Source organism: Ovis aries, chromosome 11 (genome assembly GCF_016772045.2).
Source record: "Ovis aries strain OAR_USU_Benz2616 breed Rambouillet chromosome 11, ARS-UI_Ramb_v3.0, whole genome shotgun sequence".
In the NCBI taxonomy this organism is placed as follows: Eukaryota; Metazoa; Chordata; class Mammalia; order Artiodactyla; family Bovidae; genus Ovis; species Ovis aries.
This window is the reverse complement of record NC_056064.1, coordinates 54,905,326-54,928,978: the sequence shown is the minus strand read 5'-3', so window position 1 is coordinate 54,928,978 and position 23,653 is coordinate 54,905,326. Positions and strand designations below refer to the sequence as shown.

Here is a 23,653-nt window from a genome sequence, read left to right as displayed (position 1 = left end):
TAATGGATACTGAGGAGCGTGTGAGGACCTAAGGCTCTTTCCACGTGGCCATCAGGACGCCCCAGGTGTATGTAGATGGAGAAAACAGCAGCTGCCAGTGAGCAGCACACAAGCTGTCAGAGCATACTGGGTAAGTCAGCTGATGACACACTTGGCAGACCAGGACACTGTGTGTGTTCCCATTAGCGTTTGCGCACAGGCGTGTGGCCGGTCCTCGCCTGTTGCCAGCTCCCTGAGGCTGTATGGAGTCATACCAACCAGACCAGCGCCTAACCACCTTCAGCCCTTGTTTCCTTTCCTCCCTGCAGCTGTCTGGGATCTGGTCTCCAGGGCAGGTTTATCCTTAGGTTAGGAAAATCACCCCCACAGCCATTGGTCCTGCTTCAGGGTGCACAGAGGTATTTCTAAGGCACTGCTGGCCTCGGGCAGCCTGAGAATCCTGCGGGGAGCAGAAAGACCCCAGGGGCTTTGGTCAGAAGCGAGCCTCTAGCTGTTCCAGGTTTGCCCCACTTCTGGAGTCCTTGAGCCAAGGCCTTTGACATGAAATTAGTTGTTTGAGGAGAGGCAGGGAAACCCTCAAGGGTGTGCCACCTTCACATGGCTGGGCACAGAGCACTGTGGTAAGGGTTTGGGAGCTTAGCCAAGCAGGTGCCTGCTGTGGAAACACAGGTTGGACCTGCCCAGATTGGAAGGACCTTGTCAGGGAAAGGTGTGTGTGTGTTTAGGCAGGGGTCCCATGCTTGTCTCGTCTGCTTGGCGAGTCTTGAATGTGAAAACTGGTTCCAGGTGGTGGAAATGGAGCAGGGGCCTGAAAGCCTGGGTAGATGCAAGTTGGGCGGGGCTGGGTCCTGAGCTTTGTCTTTCGGTGTTTGCGGAACCTGGGGTGCAGGTGTGCCAAGTCTGAGGCTCCAGGATTGTTGCACACAACAGCTGCCTCCAACCGACTGCCCAGTCCCCCAGAGAAGTGACTGAAATAGAGGTTGTAGCCTAGGCGCTGCTGCTCCATCCAGTCCCTCCGCATAGCCTCTCAAGATGGTCCTGCGGCTCCTGCTCCATCTCACCTTCCTCGGGCTTGGAACCACTCAGCCTTTGGCTCAGCAGCAGGGCTTTAACGCGCCGGCATTTGGTAGGTAGAGAGCATAAGGCCTTGAGCTTTGGGATTTGGGTCCCAAGGCACAGGGTGACCTCGACCTTCACCCTTCAGACTGGCCATCCTTCTCCAATCTCAACTCACCCCAGGAGGTTCCGGATCCCATCCAGATTCCAAACAACGGAAGCAAGCCCCTGGTGGTGGATGTGCAGGTGTTTGTGTCCAATGTGTTTAACGTGGTGAGTGTCCTGAGGGCCCGGGAGCCCAAGCGCTGAGCTGGAGATGGAACAGGGCTCAGCCTCGTGAACGCGGGGGTCTCTGGCCTTCCTGCCACAGCGCCCACCCCCGAGGTGACACACTGTTCCCCCCCCTACCGCAGGACATCCTTCGGTACACGGTGTCCTCCACATTGCTGCTTCGGCTGGTGAGCATCCATGGTGGGTGGAGGCTGAGGAGGGGAGAGACCCCTTGAGTCCAGCACAGAAGTACTGGCCTTTGTCAACCTGCTAAGCCCAGGGGCACATATACACAGAGAGTGGGAGCCTTAGTAGCACCCTTGTGTCCCCAGTCCTGGCTGAACACACGCCTGGCCTTGAATTCAACTGGGCACCAGCAGAACCCAATCATGCTGCCCTGGGACGTGCTCTGGATGCCGAGACTCACTGTTCGGGAGGCGTAAGTGAGGCGGGGGTGGTTTTCCTGGCACAGGCCAGGCGCAGCCTTCTCTACTCATCTGGAGCTGGGAGGTCCTCTTACTGAATATCCCCCTCCTGGTGGCCCCGCCAGACTACTGACACGACTCCTGTAAACTATGGTGCCCCAGCTTCCAGAACCTCGAGGGCAGTGCACAGCAGCTGGGAACATGCTGGGGTCCCCCCTCCTCCCCCTTCTGAGGGGTGCCTGTCCCTCTGCAGCCTCTGGGTGAACTGGCAGGACAAGAACCCGCAGGCCCGCGTAGACGGGGACGGCCACATCGAGTTCTACCTGGCCCTCACCACGGAGACCAACTGCGACTTTGAGCTCTTCCACTTCCCTAGGGACCAGAGTGACTGCCACCTCACCTTCTTCGCTTTCAGCAACACCGGTGCTGACAGGACAGGAAATGGGGGATGAGGGGAGAGGGGAGGGGAAGCCTCCGGCCCCCAGCAAACACCTGACCTGGGGGACCAGGCCTGTGTTCACACCCGTCCACCCCCTGGCTTAGGGGAGCTGGGCACGCTTCTTTCACTCCGTACGTCCTACTCAAATAGCGGCCACATCTCCAGGTCCTCCCCTGCTGTAGGCTGTGGGCCCCTCCAGTCGTCTTCTCTCACCCCCAGAGCAACAGTTCTGGGCCAACAGCCAGGGCTGAACTGCCCACTTGTGTCCAGCCCAGAGGCGCAGGCTGCTGCAGCCTCACTCCTGAAAACATCCTGAAGGTGTAGCCACCCACTGATTATCCCACAAACCCAGCATGTGATGTTCAACTCAGCAGAGTAGTCCCACCTTCCCTTCCATCCCTCCCCTCTGGGAAATACCACAGCTGCCGCCCCACGAATCCTAGTATTTCAGGTGTGAGATGATATACCAGTGAGTGAGTTTGTGACCATGTCCCCCGCCCCTCTGTGAAGTGGTGCGAAGTGCGTTTATTTTTACAATGAAAATTCATTTTATGAATCTGAGATGGCCCTTCTTCTAAGTGGAGAAAACTTGGGGTATTGCAAAATCAGTTTGGAAAGCCCTTGGACAGACCAGCTTCCAAGTCTGCCCCCAGCAACCATCAGAGGGCTCCATCATCCCTGGGCTCCAGTCCGTCCCTGCCCCTACTGCCAAGAAAGATGCAGGCACAGGGTATTCCTTTCTGAGTTCACCATTCTCACCCCTCTCCCTTCAGTGAGGGAGCTGGAGTTCCAGGTCCACGCAGTGAATGAGATTGTGAGTGTCAAGAGGGAGTTCGTGGTTCAGGATCTGAAAACCGAAATCCCATCCCAGCACCTGGTACCCTGCTTCCAGGTGACGGTGAGTTGGGAGGTGGCTACTGAGGGCTGAGGCGGGTGTTGGGGATGCATAGTCAGAGGCCATGACCTCACCCTTCTATGCCCACTCCCTGGAACACCCTGTCTTCCTTCCAGTTGCGCCTGCAGAACACAGCGCTAAAGGCCATCTTAACGCTCCTGGTCCCTGGGGAGGCGCTGCTGTTGGCTGACCTGTGCGGGGGGCTGCTGCCCCTCCACACTGAGCGCATCGCCTACAAGGTGACCCTGCTTCTGAGCTACCTCGTCTTCCACTCCTCCCTGATACAGGCCCTGCCCAGCTCCTCCTCCTGCAACCCCCTGTTAGGTAAGGCCCTGCCCTCGCCCGGCCTGGGTCCGGGCTGCTCTGTGCTGGGCCTGTCTCACTCCGCCTCTGCCTGCTGTCACCAGAGCCAGGGTGCCTCTGCTCAGGTCCTGGGGCCCGCGAGGCCAGGCCTGGCTCCTGACCGCTCTTCTCCACCCCGTCTCCAGTTTACTACTTCACCATCCTGCTGCTGCTGCTCTTTGTCAGCACCACCGAGACTGTGCTGTTGACCGGGCTCCTGGCCCGGGGCAAGCTCAGGGCAGAGGACAGCCCCATTCCAGCGCTGAATGGGGAGCAGCACAACCGCGGGAAGCCAGGGCCTAACCCTGAAGGTGGGCAGGGGCTGGGGCCCCTTCCTGGCGGGGTGGAGGAGGAGGCCTAGGGGCAGAGCTGGCAGACTGGGGCTGCAGGTCACCGGGCTCCTTAGAGGTTCCTGCACCCACCTCGGCCGGCTCTGCTGCCCGGACTCCACCATGGCTGTGCTCACAAGCAGCAGGTCTGGAGCAGGGAGCAGAATCAGCCTCCCCAAGGCCCAGTGACTTCAGACTCTCTAGGCTTCCCAGGTGGCACTAGGGATATAGAGCCCGTCTGCCAATGCAGGAGACTTAAGAGACATGGGTTCAATCCCTGGGTCGGGAAGACCCCCTGGAGGAGAGTATGGCAACCCACTCCAGTATTCTTGCCCGGAGAATCCCGTGGACAGAGGAGCCTGGCAGGCTACAGTCCATGGGGTCACAAAGAGTCGGACACGACTGAAGTGACTTAGCACAGGATAACCCTGTGCCTTGCACAGCCTCTCTCAGGGGGCATTTCTTCAACTCACGATGATCTAAAAGGGGCTAGACCCAAATGTTCCTTAGCTGTGAATGTGATGAAGGGGGGCAGACTAGCACCCTCTGGGGCTCACCCTTGTGCACACGCAGAGCGTGCAATCTGTCTTCTTTCGCTCTTCCTGCCCACACAGAAGCCCCTGGAGCACGGAAGGGGTCCCGAAGGAGCTGGGCGGAGGCTGCTGACCACATCTTCTTCCATGTGTATGTGGTAGGGGTGGCGTGTAGCCAGATCATCTTCATTGTGCTCTGGATATGGGCGACATGCAAGTCGGAACCCGCCCCTGGAGCAGCCGCACCCCACGGCGGGCAGCACAGGCTGTAACGGGCAAGGCCCAGGGCTGCAGACCTGGGGGGCGAGGGCTGTGACGGGGCCTCTGGACGGGGAGGGAGGTGGACTCTCTTCCCTCAGCCTGGAGGACCCCCAGCCACCCCAAGCTCTCCTTCTTGTTGGCACGTAAGCAAGGAGTGTGGAATAAACACATCACCCCAGGGCAAGGGCACCTCTGGGGTCTGTCTCTGTCACGTTCCGCTGTTTACTTTTGTTGGAGTAGGTGGGGCCCCATCTCACGTCCCTGAGCCCCATTCTGCTTCAGACTGTCTCACCACTGTCCGCTGGTCCCCCAGTCCCCAAACACTGCCTAACTGCTCCTTCAGCAACTGCTGCCGCTTAGCCCCGGGCCAGGAGCACTGGAGCCCCCGAGACAGGCCCGGGACGGTTAGGATCCCTCCTGTGAGCTCCGGCCGAGTGCTCAGAGGGCAGGGAGGGCACTTCTACTCCAGCCACCGGGTGCACCTTGGGGACAGAACCCCCCAGGCAGCAGGACTGTGGGAATGGGGCAGGCATTCTCTGCACTGAGTCTGAGAGCAGTCCAGCCTCCTTGCTTTTCTGCAGGGCCTGGGGCTGCAGTATGGCCTGCTCCCCTGAGCCTGAACCTCAGGCCTGGGCTGAAGGGCATTCACCACACCAGTTCCGAGCTGGCCTGGAGGCAGGGCTACTCAGCACTCCTCCTCCCGTCCCGCAAGGCAGCTGTAGGCACAGACCTCTGTCTCCCTTCTCTGTCCTTCTCATCTTGAAGCCATCCTGTGGCTGCTGCAGGCTGTGGTCAGGGTGACAAACCCCAAAGCTCTGGGAGAGCGCTGCTTGGGTAGGGAATGGGGGCTGCGAGAGGAAGGGCAGACCAGGACTCAATGACTCGGGGGCAGGGCTCCTGGCTGGGTGGCAGAGCAATGCCCCTGTCGCAAAGGATGCCACACTCACCCGGCCCAGAGGCAAGTCCACACCTGTTTATCTGTCCAGTAACACAGCTGCTCTGGCAGAGCCAGGCAGGGGCAGTGGCAGCTCAGGCCGAGGTGTCAAAGAGGCGATCGATCATGTCCCCCACCTGCTCCACGCGGTACTTGATGTACTTCTCCGGGTTCTTGGTGAAGGGCACGCTGCCATACCTGCCCAGGTGCTAAGGTCAGGGGGTGCAGGCTGAGCCCGCCCCTAGCCCTGCCTCAGCCTAAGGCCCTCCTGACGGTGTGCCCCGAGTCGTGTTTTGGTCTGGCCCCACACCAAAGCCATAGGTGCTGGGTCTGCCACCTGAACCCACCCCCTCTCTCCACGTTTTCTCAAAGAAAAGAGCCCAGAGGTCTTTGAGTTGGGGCAGAGGGAAGCGTGGGGCTGGGAAGGCAGAGATGAAGGGCTCACCTGTTTAGAAAGGCCCCGTAGGTCTCCTTAACGATGCTTTTCTGAGCTTGGCGGATCTTGTCCCTCTGCTCTGTGTCGGGAATAGCCCAGGCCTTCTGGATCTTGCACAACTCCTCAAGGCCATCGTTGAAGCCCTGGCCACCAAACAGGGGGAAATAGCAGTGATCCAGGGACAAATGTTTGGGTCTGTGTTGCTACACATCAATCGATGGAGGGGAGAAGATCCTGATTTACCTTAAAACGCTCCTTGATCATCTGCCGCTCCTTGTCCCGAAGCTGGGGGCCGGGGGAGATAGCAGACAAAGTGGAGCTCAGAGCAGAGGCGCCCTGCCCCTGGCTCCTTCCCTTCTGCCCCCGGGGCCACAGGCATCCTTGCTTTCTCATCCTGGTTGTTTACTTTTTTTCCCAGAGAGACAACATAGAGCACCATATCCACTAGCCATCCCTCCCCTCCCCTTCAGCTCACCTTGACTCCAGGCTGGACCACAGGTAGATTCTTCTCGGCAATGTAGTCAGTCACCTTTAACCAACTGCGAGGCAGGGAGGGAAACACAGGGCAGAAAAGGGACAGCCTCAGGCCCCTGCTCCCTTTCCTGGGGTTTTGTTTTTTCAAAAATCTCTTCATCTACTGGGGTAGGTGGTGAGGGCAGGGATCGGTTTGGGTCAAAACTGAGCAAAACACAGCTGAGATTTTTTTTCTCCCCCCTTGGGAATAAAAATGTTCAAGCTGCTCGCTTTTAAAATTAAGGACAGGAAACAGAGCACTCAATAGATTGATTAAGCACTGCCGACTGCAGTTCATGTCAGCATCACAGCCAATTTAGATGGAGAAGCAGATGAGAAAGGAGGAGCAGATAAACAAGAAGGAAGAGGGAGATACAGCCACGGGGAAGAAACACCCGAAGGGAGAGAGACACACGAACTAAGAAACAGGAGGAGAGGACCAGAGACAGGTCCGGAGGGCGAGGCTCGGCCAAGTTCAAGGGCCCTTGCGACCTTGCTCTTTGCTCGGCCAAAAAGTTACCCACATCTCTGACAGTCAACCATTCTTAGCTGTCACCCTTGGCAGACTACCCTTGAACAGACTGGCAAAGTGCCCCTTCCCTGCCAAGGAGTAGCAAGTGGGAGGGGGCCTCCCACCCCCAACAAATGTGATTAAAAAGCAGAGGATTGGGGTCCACTGGGCAGCAGTTCCCCACCACTGACCCCGCCCAGCGTCCCCAGGCTCTGGGAAGGAAGCGTGAGTGGTGGGTATGCAGGTCGAGGTGGGGGGCTCCCCACCTGCGCTGGTAGGTCTGGATCTGCTGCTCGATGTGCTCCCGGTAGGAGCGCTCGGCAGTCTTCTGGGTCACGGCCACCAGCTGGATCAGCTCGGACCTGGGGTGGGAGCGGGGGGCGGGAGGAGAGAGAGGAGGTCCCACAGGCTGCTGGCCTTCGCAGCAACCTCGACGGGGCCTGCCTCCCACCTCCCTGGGTCCTGGGCCCGCCTAGGGTGAAGGGGTGCCCTCTCCACCGGGACACCAGGGGGCATGGCCATCCCCAGGAGGCCGGGCAGAGGCAGGTGAGCCCCAGAGCAGCCCCCGCGGCCACTTACTTCTCCAGGGCCTTGAGGATGTAGTTGTAGTTGTTGTGCAGGAAGATGGCGCTCAGAGCCGGGTCCTCATACACCTTGGATTTGCTCAGCAGGTTCAACTGCAGGTTGCCTAGGACTTTACCTGCACAGGGAAGGACGTGGTTACCTACCAACCACGGCAGTCTGATCCGCAAACCAACTCCCACTCGTTGCTCCTTGTCCCTCCTGGACCCAAGACCCCACCAGACTCAGCAGTCCTTGGCCCAGCGCCCACAATCCCCCAACCAGAGATCAGGTTGCAATTCTAAAGGTCGGGGCAGGGTGGGGTCCCTCAGAAGCGGGCCCAGGACTAGCAGGAGCACACAGAGAGGAGAAGGAAGGGAAAAGGCAGGGAGGCCAGGCACCAGGGCTGCTGGCTGGCAGGGGCCACTTACAGATGTACGTGCTCAGCAGACGCCTGCTGAACTCGGAGCTGTAGCTGGTGGCGGAGGAGCTGGTCTCTGCGAGAGGAGAAGTCCTGTTACCGCGGCGGTGGTAGCAGCCGAGACCCTCTCTGGTCTCCCCTTGGCCAGGGGAACAGCTGGGGAAACCCTGGGAGGAGCCTTCCTTAGTCAGAGCTGGGTATGTCCTGAGCTACGGGGCTCCCTTCCAGCTGAGGGGAGCGCTTCCTGGGACTCTTCTGGAATCCGGGGAGGCCCCTCCATGGTCCTGGGTGGTAGGGTTAATGAGCTGGCCCCCAAGGACCAGGAGGAAGACGGGCAGGATGGGCGTGGGGACAGCCCCTTCCCCCCACCCAAGCTGGGTGGTACCTACAAGACCCACATATCCCATTTGTTAGCAGCAGAGTTTTAGAATAGGCCCCTGATGGCCTCTCCACCTTCTCCCCCACTACCCATAACCTCCTCTACCAGACCAGAGGTGTCCTGCCCACACAGAGCAGAAGGCCAGGGGGGTGGGGAGTGGACAGGGGAGGAAGGGGACAGGGAGGTGCTGGACCTGCCCAAAGGGTGTAGTCAGGGTGCTGGGCACAGCAGGATGCTGTCTGCAGAAGCCCAGGGACAGAAACTGGTGGTCAGAGAGCTGAGGGGGTCAGGAGCACCCTGAAGGAACCCGTGCCCCTCTGACCCTGCTCGGACTGGGGCCCTGAGCCTGTCCAGGGGCCTCTGTCCCCAGGGAACCTCACCCACGGGGCTTCAGAGGGGTAGGATGGGGCTGCCGAGCCCTGCTGCTTACCTCGGGGGTCTAAAGGAATATTGTATGTGTCCCCAAGAACTACGCAGTGAGAGGCAGTGCGCACAGAGGGGAAGGGGGGAGACAAAGGAGGGAGAAAGATGCAAAGTGCAAAACAGGTTAGAGACGGCCGCCACACCCGAGCCAAGCAGCCCACGCCCCTCGACACCGGGACACAGACAGCAGGAAAGCCCAGGCTGGACCCCCGCAGGCCAGGGACACACTGGAAAGTGGACATCAGGAGAACGACAGGCCAGAGGCTGCCCCCAGGATGCGGGGTACAGGGGAGGCCCAGGGCTGGGTCTCAGCACACGCCTCCCCACGTGCTGACTTCCCAGCCCCAGTCACGGGAAGACACCAGGCTGGCCCTGAGATGCCAGCCGAGCCCGCTCAATGGGTCAGCAGTGTGAGACCAAGTAGGAGGACAGGCAACACAAGAGGAGGTGGGGAAGTGCAGGAGGAGGCGGGAGCGGGGCACGAAAGACACTTTCAGACAAGTGGGGTCCGCGCTCCAGGGCGAGGACGGTGGAGGGAGCCGGGGGGACGGAGGCCGGGGCAGGTGGTCAGACCCTGCTCTCCTGATGCTGGGTCTGATGGTCCAAGAGGCTTGAGGGAGGTCCCGTCACAGGCCACGACTCCTTTCCACCCACCCAGGGTGGGGGGAATCTCCTCACCCAGAGAGGAGGGTGCCCCCTGGGGAGGGGCTAACCCCATGTCTCTAGCCTGGAGGGAGGAATGGGGTGGGGGGCCCCACTGGGAGGTGTCAAGTACCTTGGGAGGCCAGCATGGCACCTGCCGTCTCCTGGAAGTCCAGGAGCTGCTGCAGGAAGAGGATGGCCTGTGTGGGGAGAAAACGGGGCCAAGAAGAAGGTTAAGGGCAGGACCCAAAGGCTGGATCAGCCCCCACAATGCAGCCCCTCTGACCGTTCCAGACAGGTGAGGGCAGGCGAAACGGGTGGGAGCAAACTTGCTGCTTCACCCTGTGGGTCTGGCCTCCAGGGAAAGGCCCCGTCTGCAGAGGGCACTTAGCGCCTCCAGCCCATCCTGCCACCTGCGCCCCCCGCCCGCCCCAGGAGTCCCCAGCAGCACCTACGTTGCTCGTGAGCTCGTGCACGGTGCCATCCTTGGGCATGTTGTATTCCTTGTCGGGGTCGTTCTGTGGGACAGACAGCCTGAGTCCCTGAAACAGCTCCTAAGGAGGCCCCAGCCAACCTTGCACCCGTCTGTGGGCCCACAGCACCACCTCCTGGCAGACAAGTGTCAGGACACCCCATCCGGCACAAAAAACGAGCAAGAGGGACCTAAAGGAGCTTGATGCCTCAAGTGGGGGCCTCTGGGAAAGAAAGGGAGGCCCGTGGGTACTGACAGGAGACCAGCAGCACGGCTGGCTGGCTTCCCTGCAGGGCAGGCCCAACCCACTTGGAGGCCTGCTCTCAGGAGTTCCTGAGGCCGGTCGCAGGTGGCCCTGCCTGCAGCCCCGCCTGCCGGCCTGGGTGGCGTGAACAGAGGAAGGGCACCTTGATGTTGTCGGCAAAGTCCTCCAGCGCTTTGGCTCCCACAGTCTCCATGGAAGTGATGAGGCTGGGCAGCTTGTTCTTGGTGCTGGCGGCTGTGCCCTGAGGATGTAGCCACAGGGCTGCACAGGGCTCCGGAGCCCTGCTCCTTCCCAGCCCCCCGCCCCGGGGACTGTCTCTTCTCCTCATTCCCCTGAGAGTGCCTCCACCCACCCAGGGCCCTGAGGAAGCTGCCGCTGCCCACCACTCTGAGCAGAGAATGCAGTTCTCCTGGGAGGCCCTGCTAGGCAGCATCCCCAAGGGCCCCCCCCACCCCCACGTACCTGGAGCACCTGGTCAAACTCAGGCTTGGTCTGCTTGAGGTGCCGCAAGATGGGGAAGACAGTGAGCACGGCTGAGAAGTCGTGGCGGATGATGGCCTTGCGGGCGGCCACCACAATGTTCTCGCCTTCTAGCATGAGCCCGTCCAGGGCGTCCTGAGAGAGCGGGGCAGGGGGAGGGCTCAGGGGAGGGGCAGCCAGCCGGCTCCCATGGCCAGTGAGGGGACCTGGAAGGGTGTGAGGAGGTGTGTGCCTCTGATCACCCAGTTCAGAGGCCCCAGGATCGGGGTGGAGGCAGTGGCTGGAGTTAAGGGCTAGGAACCTGGCCCAGACTCAAGCTTCTGCAGGGATAGCTCTCACTTGGGGCGGGGCGGGGCCAGACCTGTATCAAAGAGTCGAAGGTCTTTTTCTGATGGTGCTCAGGGATGACGTCCGTCAGCAGCTGGTACTCGCTCTGGGCCAGCTTGACAAAGGCACTGGCGCAGTGAATGTAGGCATCGGTTTCCACGTCCAGCATGTCATCTCTCCCTGGGGGGACAGCAGGGCCCCTGAGCTACTGGTCTGGGGTAGCCCCTCTCCCTGCTGGGGTGGGGGCCGTGAATCTCTCCAGCTCCTGGCCAGATTGGCAGCAGATGGGAGGAAGACTGCTGGCAGAAAGCTGAGAGGACTCCAGCAGAGCTGCCAGGGTTTGAGGAGGGAAAAATGGGGCTGAGTCCAGCCTTGGTCTGAGCTTCATTTTCAGCTCTGCTGTGGGCAGTATTACTATCCCAGAGCGTCAGGTGTGGGAGGTGTGGGGGAGGATTCAAGGACAAGAAGACCCCTCAGTCTACTTCCCGGAGAAGACACGTCTGACCCCAGACAGGGGATTCTGAACTGTACTGGGAAGACGACACCCAGGGATGGGCAAGAGGCAATGTCCACCCCAAGGAGGTTGGCGCCATCTCAGAAGATGCTGGGCCTCTAAAGGCAGACACCGGCCTGGCCAGGCCTGGAATGTATAAAAAGGCAGTGGGCTCTGGTTTATGAGGCTAGCTGACATGGGATTAAAGTTGAAGAGCAGGCCACGTGAGCCCCAGACAGGGAGGATTGCTTGGTTGTCAGCTGCCCCAGGAGGAGCAGGGGGTCCCTCCCGGTACTAGAGGCTGAGGCAGTGGTGTCCGCAGGCAACTGGATGCTACATGCCAAGGGACGGGCTCTGAGGGGGTCAGAGCCTGCTGCTGGAGTCAGGTGCGGGCGCTCCCTACCCTCCAAGGGGCCGCCTGCAGCTTCTGCCCTCGGCCCAGGCCCCGAGAGCCCAGCCTGCACTCCCGTCTGGAGAGAGGCAGGGAGACCTAGTGCCCGAGAGAGAGAGAGAAGGAGGCCGGGGAGAGAGAGAGGCGAGTAGGCCTGGCTCGTCCTCGGAGCGGAGGCCGGCTGGGCGGCGGGAGCGGGCCCTCCGAGGGGTGGCCGGGAGTGCGGCAGTGGCGGCCCGCGGGCTGGGCTGCAGTACTCACCGGCCAGCGGCCCGGCCTTGTCGTTCAGGGCCTCGGACAGGTGCTTAACTCGGAAATCATGCTCGTGACCTAGCGAGACGTTGGCCGCAAACACAAGCAGCGTTTATCCAGGGGCGGGGTGGCTGCCTCTTGGGTCGGGGGGCGCTGAGAAGAAGCCCTCAGTCTCCGGGCGGATATGAGATGGGGTGTGTGTGGGGGCACTGGAGAGGGCTCTGAGCCCCTCCTCTGCCTCAGACCACCTCAGGAACAGCCGTTTCAAGCCTGACTTGCAGTGCCTGGACCACCCTTGGGAGCCAGTTTCCCCAAACCCGGAGGCTGAGAAAGCTGTGAGGACCACAGAGGGTTTCTGAAGAGTTTCCGGCAGCTGCGGAAGGTCTGATGTTCAGCCCCAGGGGCTGAGTCTCACCGTATTGGGGAGAGATCCAGTTAGAGAAATGTCACTGCCCAATGAATGGGGACAGGCTCCTTTTGTGCCCCAGGGACATTCTTTTGAAGGCGGATCTGGTCCACTGGGGCAGGGCTGTCCCTCCTCTGATGGGAGACAGGGGGGACATAGGCTGCCCGTCTCCCACGGCACACGCTCCCCTTTCTGAAGGTGGGGGGTGGCGGGGGGCAGCCAGCTTGGTCCTGCCACTGCTGGTCTGAGCGTGAAAGGGCTACCCGTGACAGAGAACTTTCTCCGAGTTCAAACGGGAGACAAGAAGGACAGAGACAGGATGGGGAGGGGGCAGGAAGCCTCCCGGGGGGCAGAGCCGCCGTCAGTCAGACAGGACTAGGCCAAGACCACAAAGGCTGCCCCTGAGCCAGCCAGCGGGGCTCAGTGACCCCAGGGACCTCAGTTCCCACCCCACCCCCCGCCCCCTGCCCCTCTCAGGCTTATGCCAGAGGCCGTCTGGGAGGTGGAGGCTCTGCCCTGCCATGGGAGTGGACACACAGTGGAGGAGGAGGGAACTGGAGAGGAACACGGGGTGATTACCTTCCAGAGGAATGAGGTTAGAGCCCCCCTTTTTCCCATCTAGACCATGCTGGGAATATTGTTTCAGAAGGTTCTGAGCCTTACGGATCGTCCCTGTCACCAGAGCCACACAGAGAGGAGACAAGAAGACCTAGGAAATGAGTGAGAAAACAGCAGCAGCCCTCCACCGGCCCCTCTCCCCCAGGCCCGCGCCCACCCCCAGCAGTGAGCACGCCCGGACAGAGGAATGGAGCCATTTTATTCTTTCAGGAGACTCCTGGTTCTGCCAGTGACCCTCATGTTCTGGGTCTGAGTTCATTTGAGGAAGTGCAGTGGGTGAAGGAGATGAGATGGGCAAAGATCCACCAGGAGAACCAAAAATTAACAAAGAAAACAACAGTACTGAGTGGCACTTAGATCATAGGCCCTGGGACAGAGGAGCAAGTCATGGAGCTCTAGAGCCCAGAAAGGGTGATCCAGGGGACACCTCGAGGCCCTCAGGTCCTCTCCCAAGGGCAGGCCGAGCTCTCTGGGAAGCTCTCCGGGCACGCTCAGTGCCAGAAGCGGCCAAGCAGCAGCCCACCAAAAGCAGGAGACCCAGGAGGTGGCGAAATGGGCCTGGGCTTCCAGGGACAGCAGTGGGAGGCTTGGAGATCCAGAGGCAGAGTGGCCCACACACCAGGGCAGGGACCCGAACCATCAGAGCTCTTGGGAATGACTCAAAAGCCGAGGAGAAGTTAACAGAGGCCACCACACAGAGAGCTGGAGCGGGAGGGCCACAGGAAAGGGGGCATGCTCTTGGCATGGGGGGAAAAAACCAACAGTTAGTATCACACGTGAGAACAATGACAACGCCGCAGTGCCCACAGCCTCTCAAGTCAGCTACCTCTACGGGAGCGAGAGAGCTCAGGGCAGAACACGTGGGGGAAATAAAACAGCACTCAAAACAGACGTGTGCAGCTGCCTCGTTAACAAAGCAGGGGGCAGGGCAGGCACCGTGAGGGTAACTCGGGTCCCTCTCCCCTGGGGACTCCTGGGTGCCCTCCCCAGCATCTCTGAACACAGGGAGGCTGCTTTGGGTCCTGGCAGCTCCCCAAAAGGCTGGGGGAGGCAGGACATTTCTCTCTGTGCGCACCAACCACAATTAGCTACTAACAGCCGAATTCAGGGCTCCGGTTCAGCATCTGTCTCGCCATGTTCTTCAGCGAGCGGCCCCACTAATGAGTGAATCGGTTTCCTGCCGCACGGACAAGCGGGAGCAGATGGGCCCACGCAGCCTTCAGGAGCCTCACCAGCACGTCCACGTGGATGTGGGCTGGGGACATTGATCTGGCAGCCACCAAGCCCATCAAGTGCCCAACTACCTCGGATGATGCCAGGGTCAGTGTTTCATTACCCACCGCACCGCCCAGCTTCGCTCAAGAGCTGGGAATCACATCCTGGGGTCCTGTCTCCCTAGTTTCTGACATCAGTTCTGAGCCCCTCCCAACCCAAGCTTCTGACAACTCTTGAAACCCCACAGAAACCAAAGGGACCCTCACAGTTACAGCCGTCCTTTTGGCAGGCTCGAAGTCAAGGCTGCTTTAGGTCCAGCAGGAGCACCGAGGTCAGACCCCGGCTCCCCTGCAGGGCCAGCAGTGCTCCTGGATGCAGTCTGGGTCCTGGGGTGCCCGTCGGAGAAGAGACAGAGGGGAGGAGAGCGCAGGCCTGCCGAGGCCCAAGAAGCCCCACAGCCTCACTGAGCTAAGGCGCAGAGACGGAAAGGCCCGTGTGGCAGGCGGCTGTGGCCATGCAGGCAGCCTTACTAGAGTCCCTGTTTGCGGCCAGTTCTCCCGGGGGGGTGGCCAGGACATCCACACTGGTGGGGGGAAGGGCCCCTGGCTTCCCTCCCGCCCTGCCCACTGGTGCCCTGCCTGCGGGCAGCCTCTGCTCTGCCGTGTCTCCAAATCCTGAACCAAGGCCTGAGGAGCAGCGGGTTTTCAGGGCAACTGTGAACAGGCAACCCTGCTCCCTGAGGGGCAGGGAAGGAAAGCGCTGTCACGAAGGACGGTCCCACCGGTGCCTCTGGGCACATGAGGCAACAGCAGCTGGACCAGGTGGGCTGAGGCGGGAACAGCCCCTGGCCTCACGTGCTCTCTCTCTCTCCCTGGGGTCTGCAGTGGTCCCTCACCCCGGAAGACCCCAGCCTCTCAAGGGCAACACCTCTCAGTGGCTAGACACAGCTAGGCTTGCCAAGCGGAAGATGGCACGCGGGAACACTGTTTATCCGGAGCACAGACCACGGGGCACACGATGACGGGAAGAAGGCCAGACAGTGAGCTGTTCGCCCAGGACACCTGCAGCCCAGGCCTCTCCCCCCTCAACAACCCTCCCCCGAGTCCCCATGGCCAGACACAAGCTTCGAGTGGAACCCAAAAGCCCGACTGTGTCCTTCGGCGAGGATGGCCTGAGATTTTTTTTTTCTTTCTGGATGGATGGACTGTGAAAGAGCACTCTCCCCTCTCTACTTCTTAACTATGCATCAGGTCAAGCAGCCTGGGCTTCCTGGAAGGTGAAGGCCACCGCGCCTGCCCCTGTCCCATTCCACAGTTTTGGTGGCGGCAGCAGGCCTGGCCTTTACACAAGACGACGGAGACAGGCCAAGGGCGCCCAGCGAGTGGCTGCCCCTGCACCCGTCACCTCACCTCTCCAGGCCTGTGACCCACTGCTCCAAGGATCCTTATACAGCCCCCAGACTCGCGAGAAAGGAGCTCACTGGACCAGGCCTTGCTGGGTGGGCAGACACCTGCTTTCTGTCCCGTGTACCTTGGTCAGGGGTACTGTGAGGACAAGCTCTAAAGGGGCTGACGCTGCTCACCCCAGGGTGGGCCTGGGCAACCCAGGTCCCAGGTGGCCCTCGGGATGGTTCCGAGGTGGGCCGGTGGGGGGGTGCTCACCTGGCCGCTTGACCGGCTTCTTGGTGGGTGTGTCTTTCCTCTTGTTGGGGATGGCAGGGGAGTAGGGGACCCCAGAGGAAGAGCTGCTCTTCCGGAAATGCTCCTTCAGGCCTTTGATGGAGCGATCCAGCTGGCTGGAGCGGATCTGGTAGTAGACGTTCATGAAATCTGAGGGGAGACGGGCAACAGCTGAGGTCCCTGGCCCTGGCCCGGGAGCCTCCCTCTCCCTTCCAGACACAGCTCCTCAGGGCAGCAGTGGGTACCTGCTATTGCTACCTGCGAACCTCTTCCTAGCAGCCCCCAGTGCGGCCTCGTCCCAAATTAAGCAAAGTCTTATGAGAGAAACTACCCCCCAACAGAACCAACAGTTAGTTGTGAGTTTTTTGTTGTTTTTTTTTTTTTCTGTGCCACACAGCATGTGGTTCTTGGTTCCCCGACCAAGGATCGAATCCGTGCTCCCTACAGTGGAAGCAGAATCCTAACCACTGGACCACCAGAGAGCTCCCTTTGAAAGGAAGGCTTTTTTTACTTTGTTTATTTTTGGCCACACCCCGAGGCTTGTGGGATCTTAGTTCCCAGACCAGGGACTGAACGCAGGCCCCTGGAACTGAAAGCAGAGTCCTAACCACGGGACCACTAGGGAATTCCTGGGGTTTTTTTTAGATTAAAAGAAAAATACAAAGTTAACACCCAGCTTCAACTTGGTAAGAGGTCAAAAGCTGTGGTTTCTGGGTCAGGAAGATCCCCTGGAGAAGGGACAGGCTACCCACTCTAGTATTCTTGGACTTCCCTGGTGGCTTGGTCAGTAGAGAATCTGCCTGCAATGCGGGAGACCCGGGTTCGATCCCTGAGTCAGGAAGTCCTTCTCCCTGGAGGAGGAAATGGCAACCTACTTCAGTATTCTTGCCTAGATAATCCCATGGATAGAGGAGCCTGGTGAGGTAAAGTCCAGGGGGTTGCAGAGAGTCCTACATGACTTCAGCGACTGAGCATGCAAAGGATGTGAGCAATGCATAGGCAGCAAAGAGACAATAAATGTCAGTAAATGAAGAAAAATAGACCATTCTTTAGCTGTGAATGAAGTGAAAGTTTTTTAAAAATTAGAGGATCGTGATATCCCGGTCAAATAGCTAGGATAAACGAAGTTAAGGAAGAACAAACAGCCGGAGGATTGTCGACGGGTCAGTCCACCGGCCCCATCTGCCTGGAGAGGAGTGTAAGAGAGCAAGGTTACAGATCTGTTCAGACAGCTCTACCTGATAACTGCACCTTTGAGAAAATATCCCAAAGGACTTCCTAAATAAGAAGAGCAAGCAGTACAAGCATGTTCACTCCAGCACTTTATCAACACTGGAAAATTAGAAAACAAAAAAGTTCAAATGAGTGAGGAAAAAAGATACAGATGCCACGGTACATTTCAGCAGCTCCAAACACGCAAAATGGACCAAAGCACAGAGGTTCTGGCTGAAGGAGGCAGAGGGGTCTAGAGGCATCCCCTGGCCTCCCTTATCCCAAGGGAGGCCCTGGATCACTCCTGCCAACCCCTCAGCTCCCAGAGTGCAGTTCGTGAGCCACAGACAAGCCTGTGTGGTTGGTACAGGCAGCCCTGAGACCCAGCACCACACAGTCCTCGAGAAGGAGGGGGACAGTGATAAGGCACACTGGCAGCTTGGCGCGTGTCCACACTGCCGAAGGGAAGAAGAATGTGGAGGACTAAGTAGCTTAAAATTGAATTTTCATTAGTTTTTAAAAATTTTTTGCTAAACTCAGGAGTTGTTTTTTTTGTTTTTTTGTTTTTTTTAAATCCTGGGACAGGCCAAAGAAATGATGGGACCAACACACCACAGAATATTATGCAGCTGTCAAACAGAATGAAGCAGACATACATGTACTGATATGGAATGCTCTCAAGGCATGTCACTAAGTTAAAAGCAAAAACCAGAAAACAATTGTCAGAGAGGACAATTGTCCTTCCACCTGGGAATGAGGGCGAGATAACGCACATATTCACTCTCTCTCTCTCTCTCTCACACACACATAAAGATGTTTTTGGAAGGCTGTAAATAACCTTAACAGTACTCATCTTTGGGCTACGCTGTAGGCGTCAGGGAAGCAGGGAAGTGAACTTCTGTTTTTCACCTAAACCTTTCACCATTTGAAATTTTTAGAATTAATTGGGGGGGGGGGGACGGAAAGACACTGGAAAGGAAGGTATATAAAGAAACGCATGGGTTTGCTAGATTCACAATTTGACACACACGCTCAGGATTTATGGCTCACGGTGTCTCCAACTAAACTCCTTATCAAAGACATGCAAGTGGATTAAGGAAACGAAGGGGAGGCCCACTCCTCTGGCCTGCTGCCAGCGCCCGGGCCGCCTCACCTTGGTTGCGGCCGTATTCCACCAACCAGCGGGAGATGCGGACCACATCGTGCAGCACGCTCTCAGGCAGGTGCTCCAGGGGCACCTCCTCCTGGAGCTCCGGGTCGTCCTCACCACCAATCAGATCCAGGATGAGCACTGGGGACACCACCTTGCTGTGCCGGGTCATCAGGCTGCGGAACTCGGACTCCAGTGACTCCTTCCCCCGCTCAAACAGCAGCTTCTACCGGACGGAGGGAGGGCGGGGAGAAAGATGAGGGTCCGCAGCTGCTTCAGTACTCAGCTGGCCCTTGCCTCCCCATACCCTTCCTTTCCCTTCCTGCTTCTGGGTCTCAGCCCTCCTCTGCCTTCACTTCCTTTTTCCCATAGAAGAAATGCTCGGAAGCCTTCCTTTATTATTTCTTTCCCTTGTGTTCTCTTAAAATGTATGCTTGCAGGTGAACCCACAGTTTTACAAGAAGTAGGTGCTTACAGGTATCAGCTGATTATTTTTTCATTCCACCATTAATTTGTGTTCTTGTTAGAAAAGGGTTTGTTAGAAACCCTTGTTAGAAAAGCAAAAGAAAAAAAACAAACTGGATGTCAAAAACTTATGTGCTGAAAACGATGCCATCAAAAAAGCGAAAAGAGGGGGACTTCCCGGACTGTCCAAGGCTTAAGACTCCATACTTTCACTGACGGCGGTGAGGGCTCAATCCCTGGCCAGGGAATTGAGATCCCGCATGCCATGCTGTGAGCACTCCCCCACGCCACGCCCCCCACCCCCGCCACCGCAACAAAAGTGAAAAGACAATCCATAGAATGAAGGGAAATATTTGCAAATCATGTATCTGAAGTGATAGGTATTCAGAGCAGACAAGAGAATCAAAAATATATGCCCACACAAAAGTATGTACACAAGTGTTCATAGCAACACTGCTCATAACCACCAAAAAGTGGAGTGATCAAGTGATGGATGGACAAACAAACTGTGGTAGATCCATAGAATGCAATATAATTCAGCCCTATCATGGAATGAAGCACTGACACGCGTTACCACACAGGTGAACCTTGTAAACAGGCAATTAGAAGCTAGACTCAGAAGGTTACATACTGTGTGACTCCACTTACAGAAGTCCAGAATAGGTAAATGTGCAAAGAAGACAGATGAGTGAGTACTAGTGGCGGGGTGAATGGGGGAGGCGAGGGAAGAAGAGTTACTGCCAATGTGTCTCTTTTTACAGGGGATGAGTATATCATGAAATTTATTCCAGGGATGTTGCATGACTTGGTGATTATCAAAACTACTAAATTACTGATTACTAAACTACTAAGCTTTATACTTCAGATGGGTAAAATTTTATTGTATGTGAATTATATCTCAATAAAGATGCTTTAAAAATAGAAGAGTTGGAGTGTTTCTGCTTACTTGAAAAGTAAGTCCTCTAAGGTAAACCTGGAGTTGTATATTTTTTTGTCTTCTTCTCTAGCCCACCCCTACGCCCAAGTTCTAGCACAGAGCTCTTCACTCTGTGACCTGAACTTGGTAGAGATCCTCAAGAACAAAGTTCTCCAACCCCTGACATTCCAATCTCTGAGTCTAGGCTGCCCACTGATGGGTTGCAGTATAGTGGTTATAGTGGTGTGTCCCCTCTGGGTTACTAGTGTGACAGTGTACTGATCCTGCAGTTTTCTGTGTAGCCAGGTGGCAATGGTTACACAATGTGAATGTCACTGAACTGTTCCCTTAAAGATGGTCAGAAATGGTAATTTTTATATTATTTATTTTTCAGTACAATAAAAAATACCCATGCATTTATAAAAATCAAATGTTAAATCTGTATTTCATAGGTAACTTGTAATGTGTGTTCTCTGCTGGCTCAGTGGTAAAGAACCTGCCTGCCGATGCAGGAGATCTCTGGGTTGAGAAGATCCCCTGGAGAAGGAAATGGCAACCCACTCCAGTATTCTTGCTTGGGAAATCCCATGGACGGAGGAGCCTGGCAGACTACAGTCCATGGGGTCACAAAAGAGTCAGACACAACTCAGCAACTAAACAACAACTTATAATTTAGCTAAATTATTAAAATGCAATCAAAATGTAGACCTGTAATTTCTGAAACAGACATTTCAATGTCTGTAGTATGTGCATGGTACTATATACTTCTCTTCATTCGACTATATTATCTTTTAGCTGGTTCAGTGTCTCATGAGACCCGGACAGGGATTGGTGTCTCCCAACCTCTCACATCACTCTGCTGGCCCCTTACCACTTTGTTGAGCTCTGGGCTGTCTGGGCTATTGTCCTGGAAATATTCCACAGCCTTCTGAATCTTGGCCATGCTTCCCAGATACTCCTCTAGCCTACCTGTAGGCCTGGAAAGGAGAAGAACCATATTAGCCCGGGCAGATGGAAGATGAATAGGAAGGACTAAGGGAATGGTATTTGGAAATGGTGAACAGAATTAACACAGGGGACTCTAGGCTCATATATATTCTACCCCGCTTCCAAAGCCTACTGGTCCAAGAGGCGTTAGGAATGTGACCCTCTGGTCCGAGCTCACCCCTCTCTGATGATCTTCTCAGTGTCACTGGCCACGTGGTAGTAGCTGATGACATGGTCCAGACAGGACAGGGTCTTCTCGACATTCTCCTGCAGCCGCTGCAGGTTCTCCGTCTGCTTGTGCACGGGGATGATGGAGTTCTCCAGCTTCATAAGGCGACTTTCAAAGGATGACAGGATAGACACCTACAGGGGGAAGCCCCGTGCTCTCAGGCCTCAGGGTTGTCCCAGCACTGCTTCTGCCCCTTGCCAGGTCTTCGCATTTGCTGCCTTTTCTCTGGTTTTCTAGACAGTAGGCTCCAAGAGGAGAGGGACAGGGTATACTTATTCCCCACTGTATCCCCAGGATCTACCACATGCCTGGCAGATCGGAGGTGGCCCAAATAAATTGGCTGAAGTTTGATTTGAAGGCGAGGCAACCATTACATTAACTTCTCAGAAAATCACCTCAGGATGGCTTCCCTTCCACCCTTTAAAGCCAGATCTCAACTTATGTTCTCCCTGATGCTTTCCTAGACTGAACAGGAACTACTTTCATATAGAGTAGCCTCAAGGTACTCTATACCAGCATTCCTGGTACCTTCAAACCCCCTCTCTCTAAGGCTAAATCTCATTAAGTAAGGACTAGCACCTGATGACTGTGTTACTGAATACATACCCACCTTTCTATCTACTACTCAGTTTGGGTTTTCCAGGCTCTTTTCAGAATAAGAAAGGAAGTTCATGTTTATTGAGTACCTATTGTATACCAGATACTGTGCAAGAGGCATTTCCATGCATTAGCTTCTATGACCTTCACAGCTACAATGGAGATTGGCATCGTCTATTTTAGCAGAGGAGGTAACTGAGGCTCAGCGTTACCTGTCAGGAGCCACACACACATAAGTGGAGGGGCAAGGGCTAGATCCCGCATCTATCTGATTTCTGATTCATTTTACCCCTCCAGCTCTCCAGAGTGACGGCTGAGTCTCCTGCCCTCAGTAATCTCAGAAGTGGTAACCCCACCCGTGATACCCGCACTTAAACTAAGGGTGACCCATGGCCAGTACCCAGCCCACTTAAGTCAGTCTCACTAAATGTTTGCGGAAGGAGAGAAAGAAGAATGGAGAACTTAGGCAGAAAGCAGAAATGTGGGGAGGCTGCCGCATCCTCAGCGAAGTGGCGGGCAAGGGTGTAAGAAGTGTAACACTGTTGCTAGAGAAACCCAGACGTTACCACCCATCACCACCCAGGCCAGAAGCCTCAGGCTTTAGGTACCAAACCCCTGGGTCGCAGCGTCTGGAGGCCCTCCCAGCGAGGGGTTACTCACCATGTTCTTGGTGAGCTGGTCGCTCTTCTCCAGGCTGTCTCGGATGAAGGACAGCGTCTCCTCCTCCTGCGAGGGGGAGGGGAGGACATCAGCAGAAGCCAGAGACCACCGCATCCCGGCTCCACAGCCTCGCCCGGACCCTATTGCCTGGTACCCGGCCCCCTCCACTCCTGCTACCTCCCCTCCCTGAGTGGACGCCCGGCCCGGATCTCGGCCCCTTCCCTCACCTCCTCCCCCGCCTCCCCAGCCCCACCTGCTTCAGCTTGTCCTCGATCTCCCGCCGCCGGGCGGACGCCTCCTGCGGGGGAATCATGACTTCGACCCTCCCTGCGAGCGGCTCCCACAGCCGAGCGGCTCCCACAGCCCAGCGTCTGGCTTCAGAGAGCCCTCTCGGCTCCCGTCCCTGTCACACCCACTTCCGCCCGTGGCCCCCTCCCGGGGGCCCGTTTGCCGCCATGTTGGGAGTGGCAGGCGGAAGTGCGCCTGCGTGGAACTCAGGGACAGGGGAACCCGGCAGGTGGCCATCTTGGGTGTGGCGGGGAGGTGCACCGGGTTTCACCTTGATGCGTGTTGCCGCACTCATCAGAGAAGGTTCTCTAGGGGTGTTTTGTCCCGCAGCTGGCACAACAGTTACAGCTCACTTGCCGTCTTCGTGGGAAGGCTGACTCTTTTCACAAAGATTAATAACAAATTCGTTTGTCTGGATCCAGGCACAGATGAGGTGTTCCCCCGCAAAGCACAGCACAGAGCTTGTCACACAGCAGGCGCCTAATGTGTGCTCATTTAATGACCGAGGGACCTATGTAGTCGTGTCCCCCTTCGGCCCTAAAAGCTCTCACGGAATGCGCCCTGTGTGCAAGCCCTGGCCCGGGCAAAGAATGGTCGCCCATGGCCCCAGAGGCATCCATAACTACAATCCCGACTTGTGAGGGGCTCGGCCAAATTCCTGGGGTAGGAGGGGTTCTGGGAGCACTCATCCCGGGGACTGGGATGGGACCAGAGAGAAGCTCCAAGCGCCACACTAAGGTGTCTGTTTTGGAAAGAGAGACATGGTTTTATTTGCTGGGGGTGAGGGCCAGGCCGCGGGTAGCGAGTGGCTTCAGCGGTGTATTTGCCCAGGTCTGGAAACAGTGCAAGGGGAAGGCTGAAAAAGTCCAGACCTGTCCGAGGGGTTAGAACCCAGGTGGTGTTCTCAGTGATGGAGACGCTGAGGCCTATCTGCTGGTGCTCAGACACAAGGGGAGCGTTTCTCATAGGGCCGCTGAGGACATCAGAAAGGCCTGGAGGGCTGGTAGGGACCCTCCTGCAAGAGGCCAAAATATCTCAGCTCCTTTGCCCAGAGTCTCCTCTAATTAGGGGCCAGCCAGGGGTGGGGAGGTGGCCCTGGGTCAGGGTTCCTGCAGGGATGAATGTTCTAGATTCACCACAGACACAGCTCCTGCAAAACCTAGTATTACTCCCTCCTCCAT

At 57.2% G+C, this 23,653-nt stretch overlaps 2 protein-coding genes across 12 annotated transcripts; one reads left to right on the top strand and one right to left on the bottom strand.

The window, feature by feature from the left end:
• The first annotated feature begins 857 nt into the window (after window positions 1–857).
• ZACN (zinc activated ion channel) lies at window positions 858–4,761 on the top strand. Its single transcript, XM_004013114.6, has 9 exons — window positions 858–1,126; window positions 1,205–1,329; window positions 1,470–1,514; window positions 1,659–1,765; window positions 2,005–2,174; window positions 2,964–3,088; window positions 3,202–3,409; window positions 3,574–3,738; window positions 4,371–4,761. Exons 1-9 carry the CDS (start codon window positions 1,033–1,035, stop codon window positions 4,559–4,561), a joined length of 1,230 nt encoding a protein of 409 aa, XP_004013163.2. The 5' UTR covers window positions 858–1,032; the 3' UTR covers window positions 4,562–4,761.
• Window positions 2,665–22,563, bottom strand: EXOC7 (exocyst complex component 7). Of its 11 annotated transcripts, none has more exons than XR_009595633.1 (21): window positions 22,438–22,563; window positions 22,185–22,250; window positions 20,877–21,061; window positions 20,583–20,688; window positions 18,334–18,556; window positions 15,951–16,118; window positions 13,036–13,128; window positions 12,060–12,128; window positions 10,949–11,094; window positions 10,570–10,722; window positions 10,250–10,348; window positions 9,826–9,888; window positions 9,504–9,570; window positions 7,937–8,002; window positions 7,524–7,644; window positions 7,211–7,306; window positions 6,396–6,459; window positions 6,164–6,205; window positions 5,930–6,063; window positions 5,521–5,682; window positions 2,665–4,485 (listed from the first exon to the last, which is right to left on the bottom strand). XR_009595633.1 is itself a non-coding variant. In XM_060395836.1 (21 exons), the coding sequence occupies exons 1-21, from the start codon at window positions 22,495–22,497 to the stop codon at window positions 5,580–5,582; spliced, it is 2,163 nt and encodes a 720-aa protein (XP_060251819.1). In that variant the 5' UTR covers window positions 22,498–22,563; the 3' UTR covers window positions 5,509–5,579. The 11 variants fall into 11 exon arrangements, 7 of the variants coding, with proteins under 7 accessions (XP_060251819.1, XP_027829907.1, XP_060251820.1 ...); XR_009595632.1 differs by lacking the exon at window positions 2,665–4,485 and adding an exon at window positions 4,753–5,398; XM_060395836.1 differs by lacking the exon at window positions 2,665–4,485 and adding an exon at window positions 8,736–8,774 and having other exon boundaries at window positions 5,509–5,682.
• Between the last annotated feature and the right edge of the window lie 1,090 nt (window positions 22,564–23,653).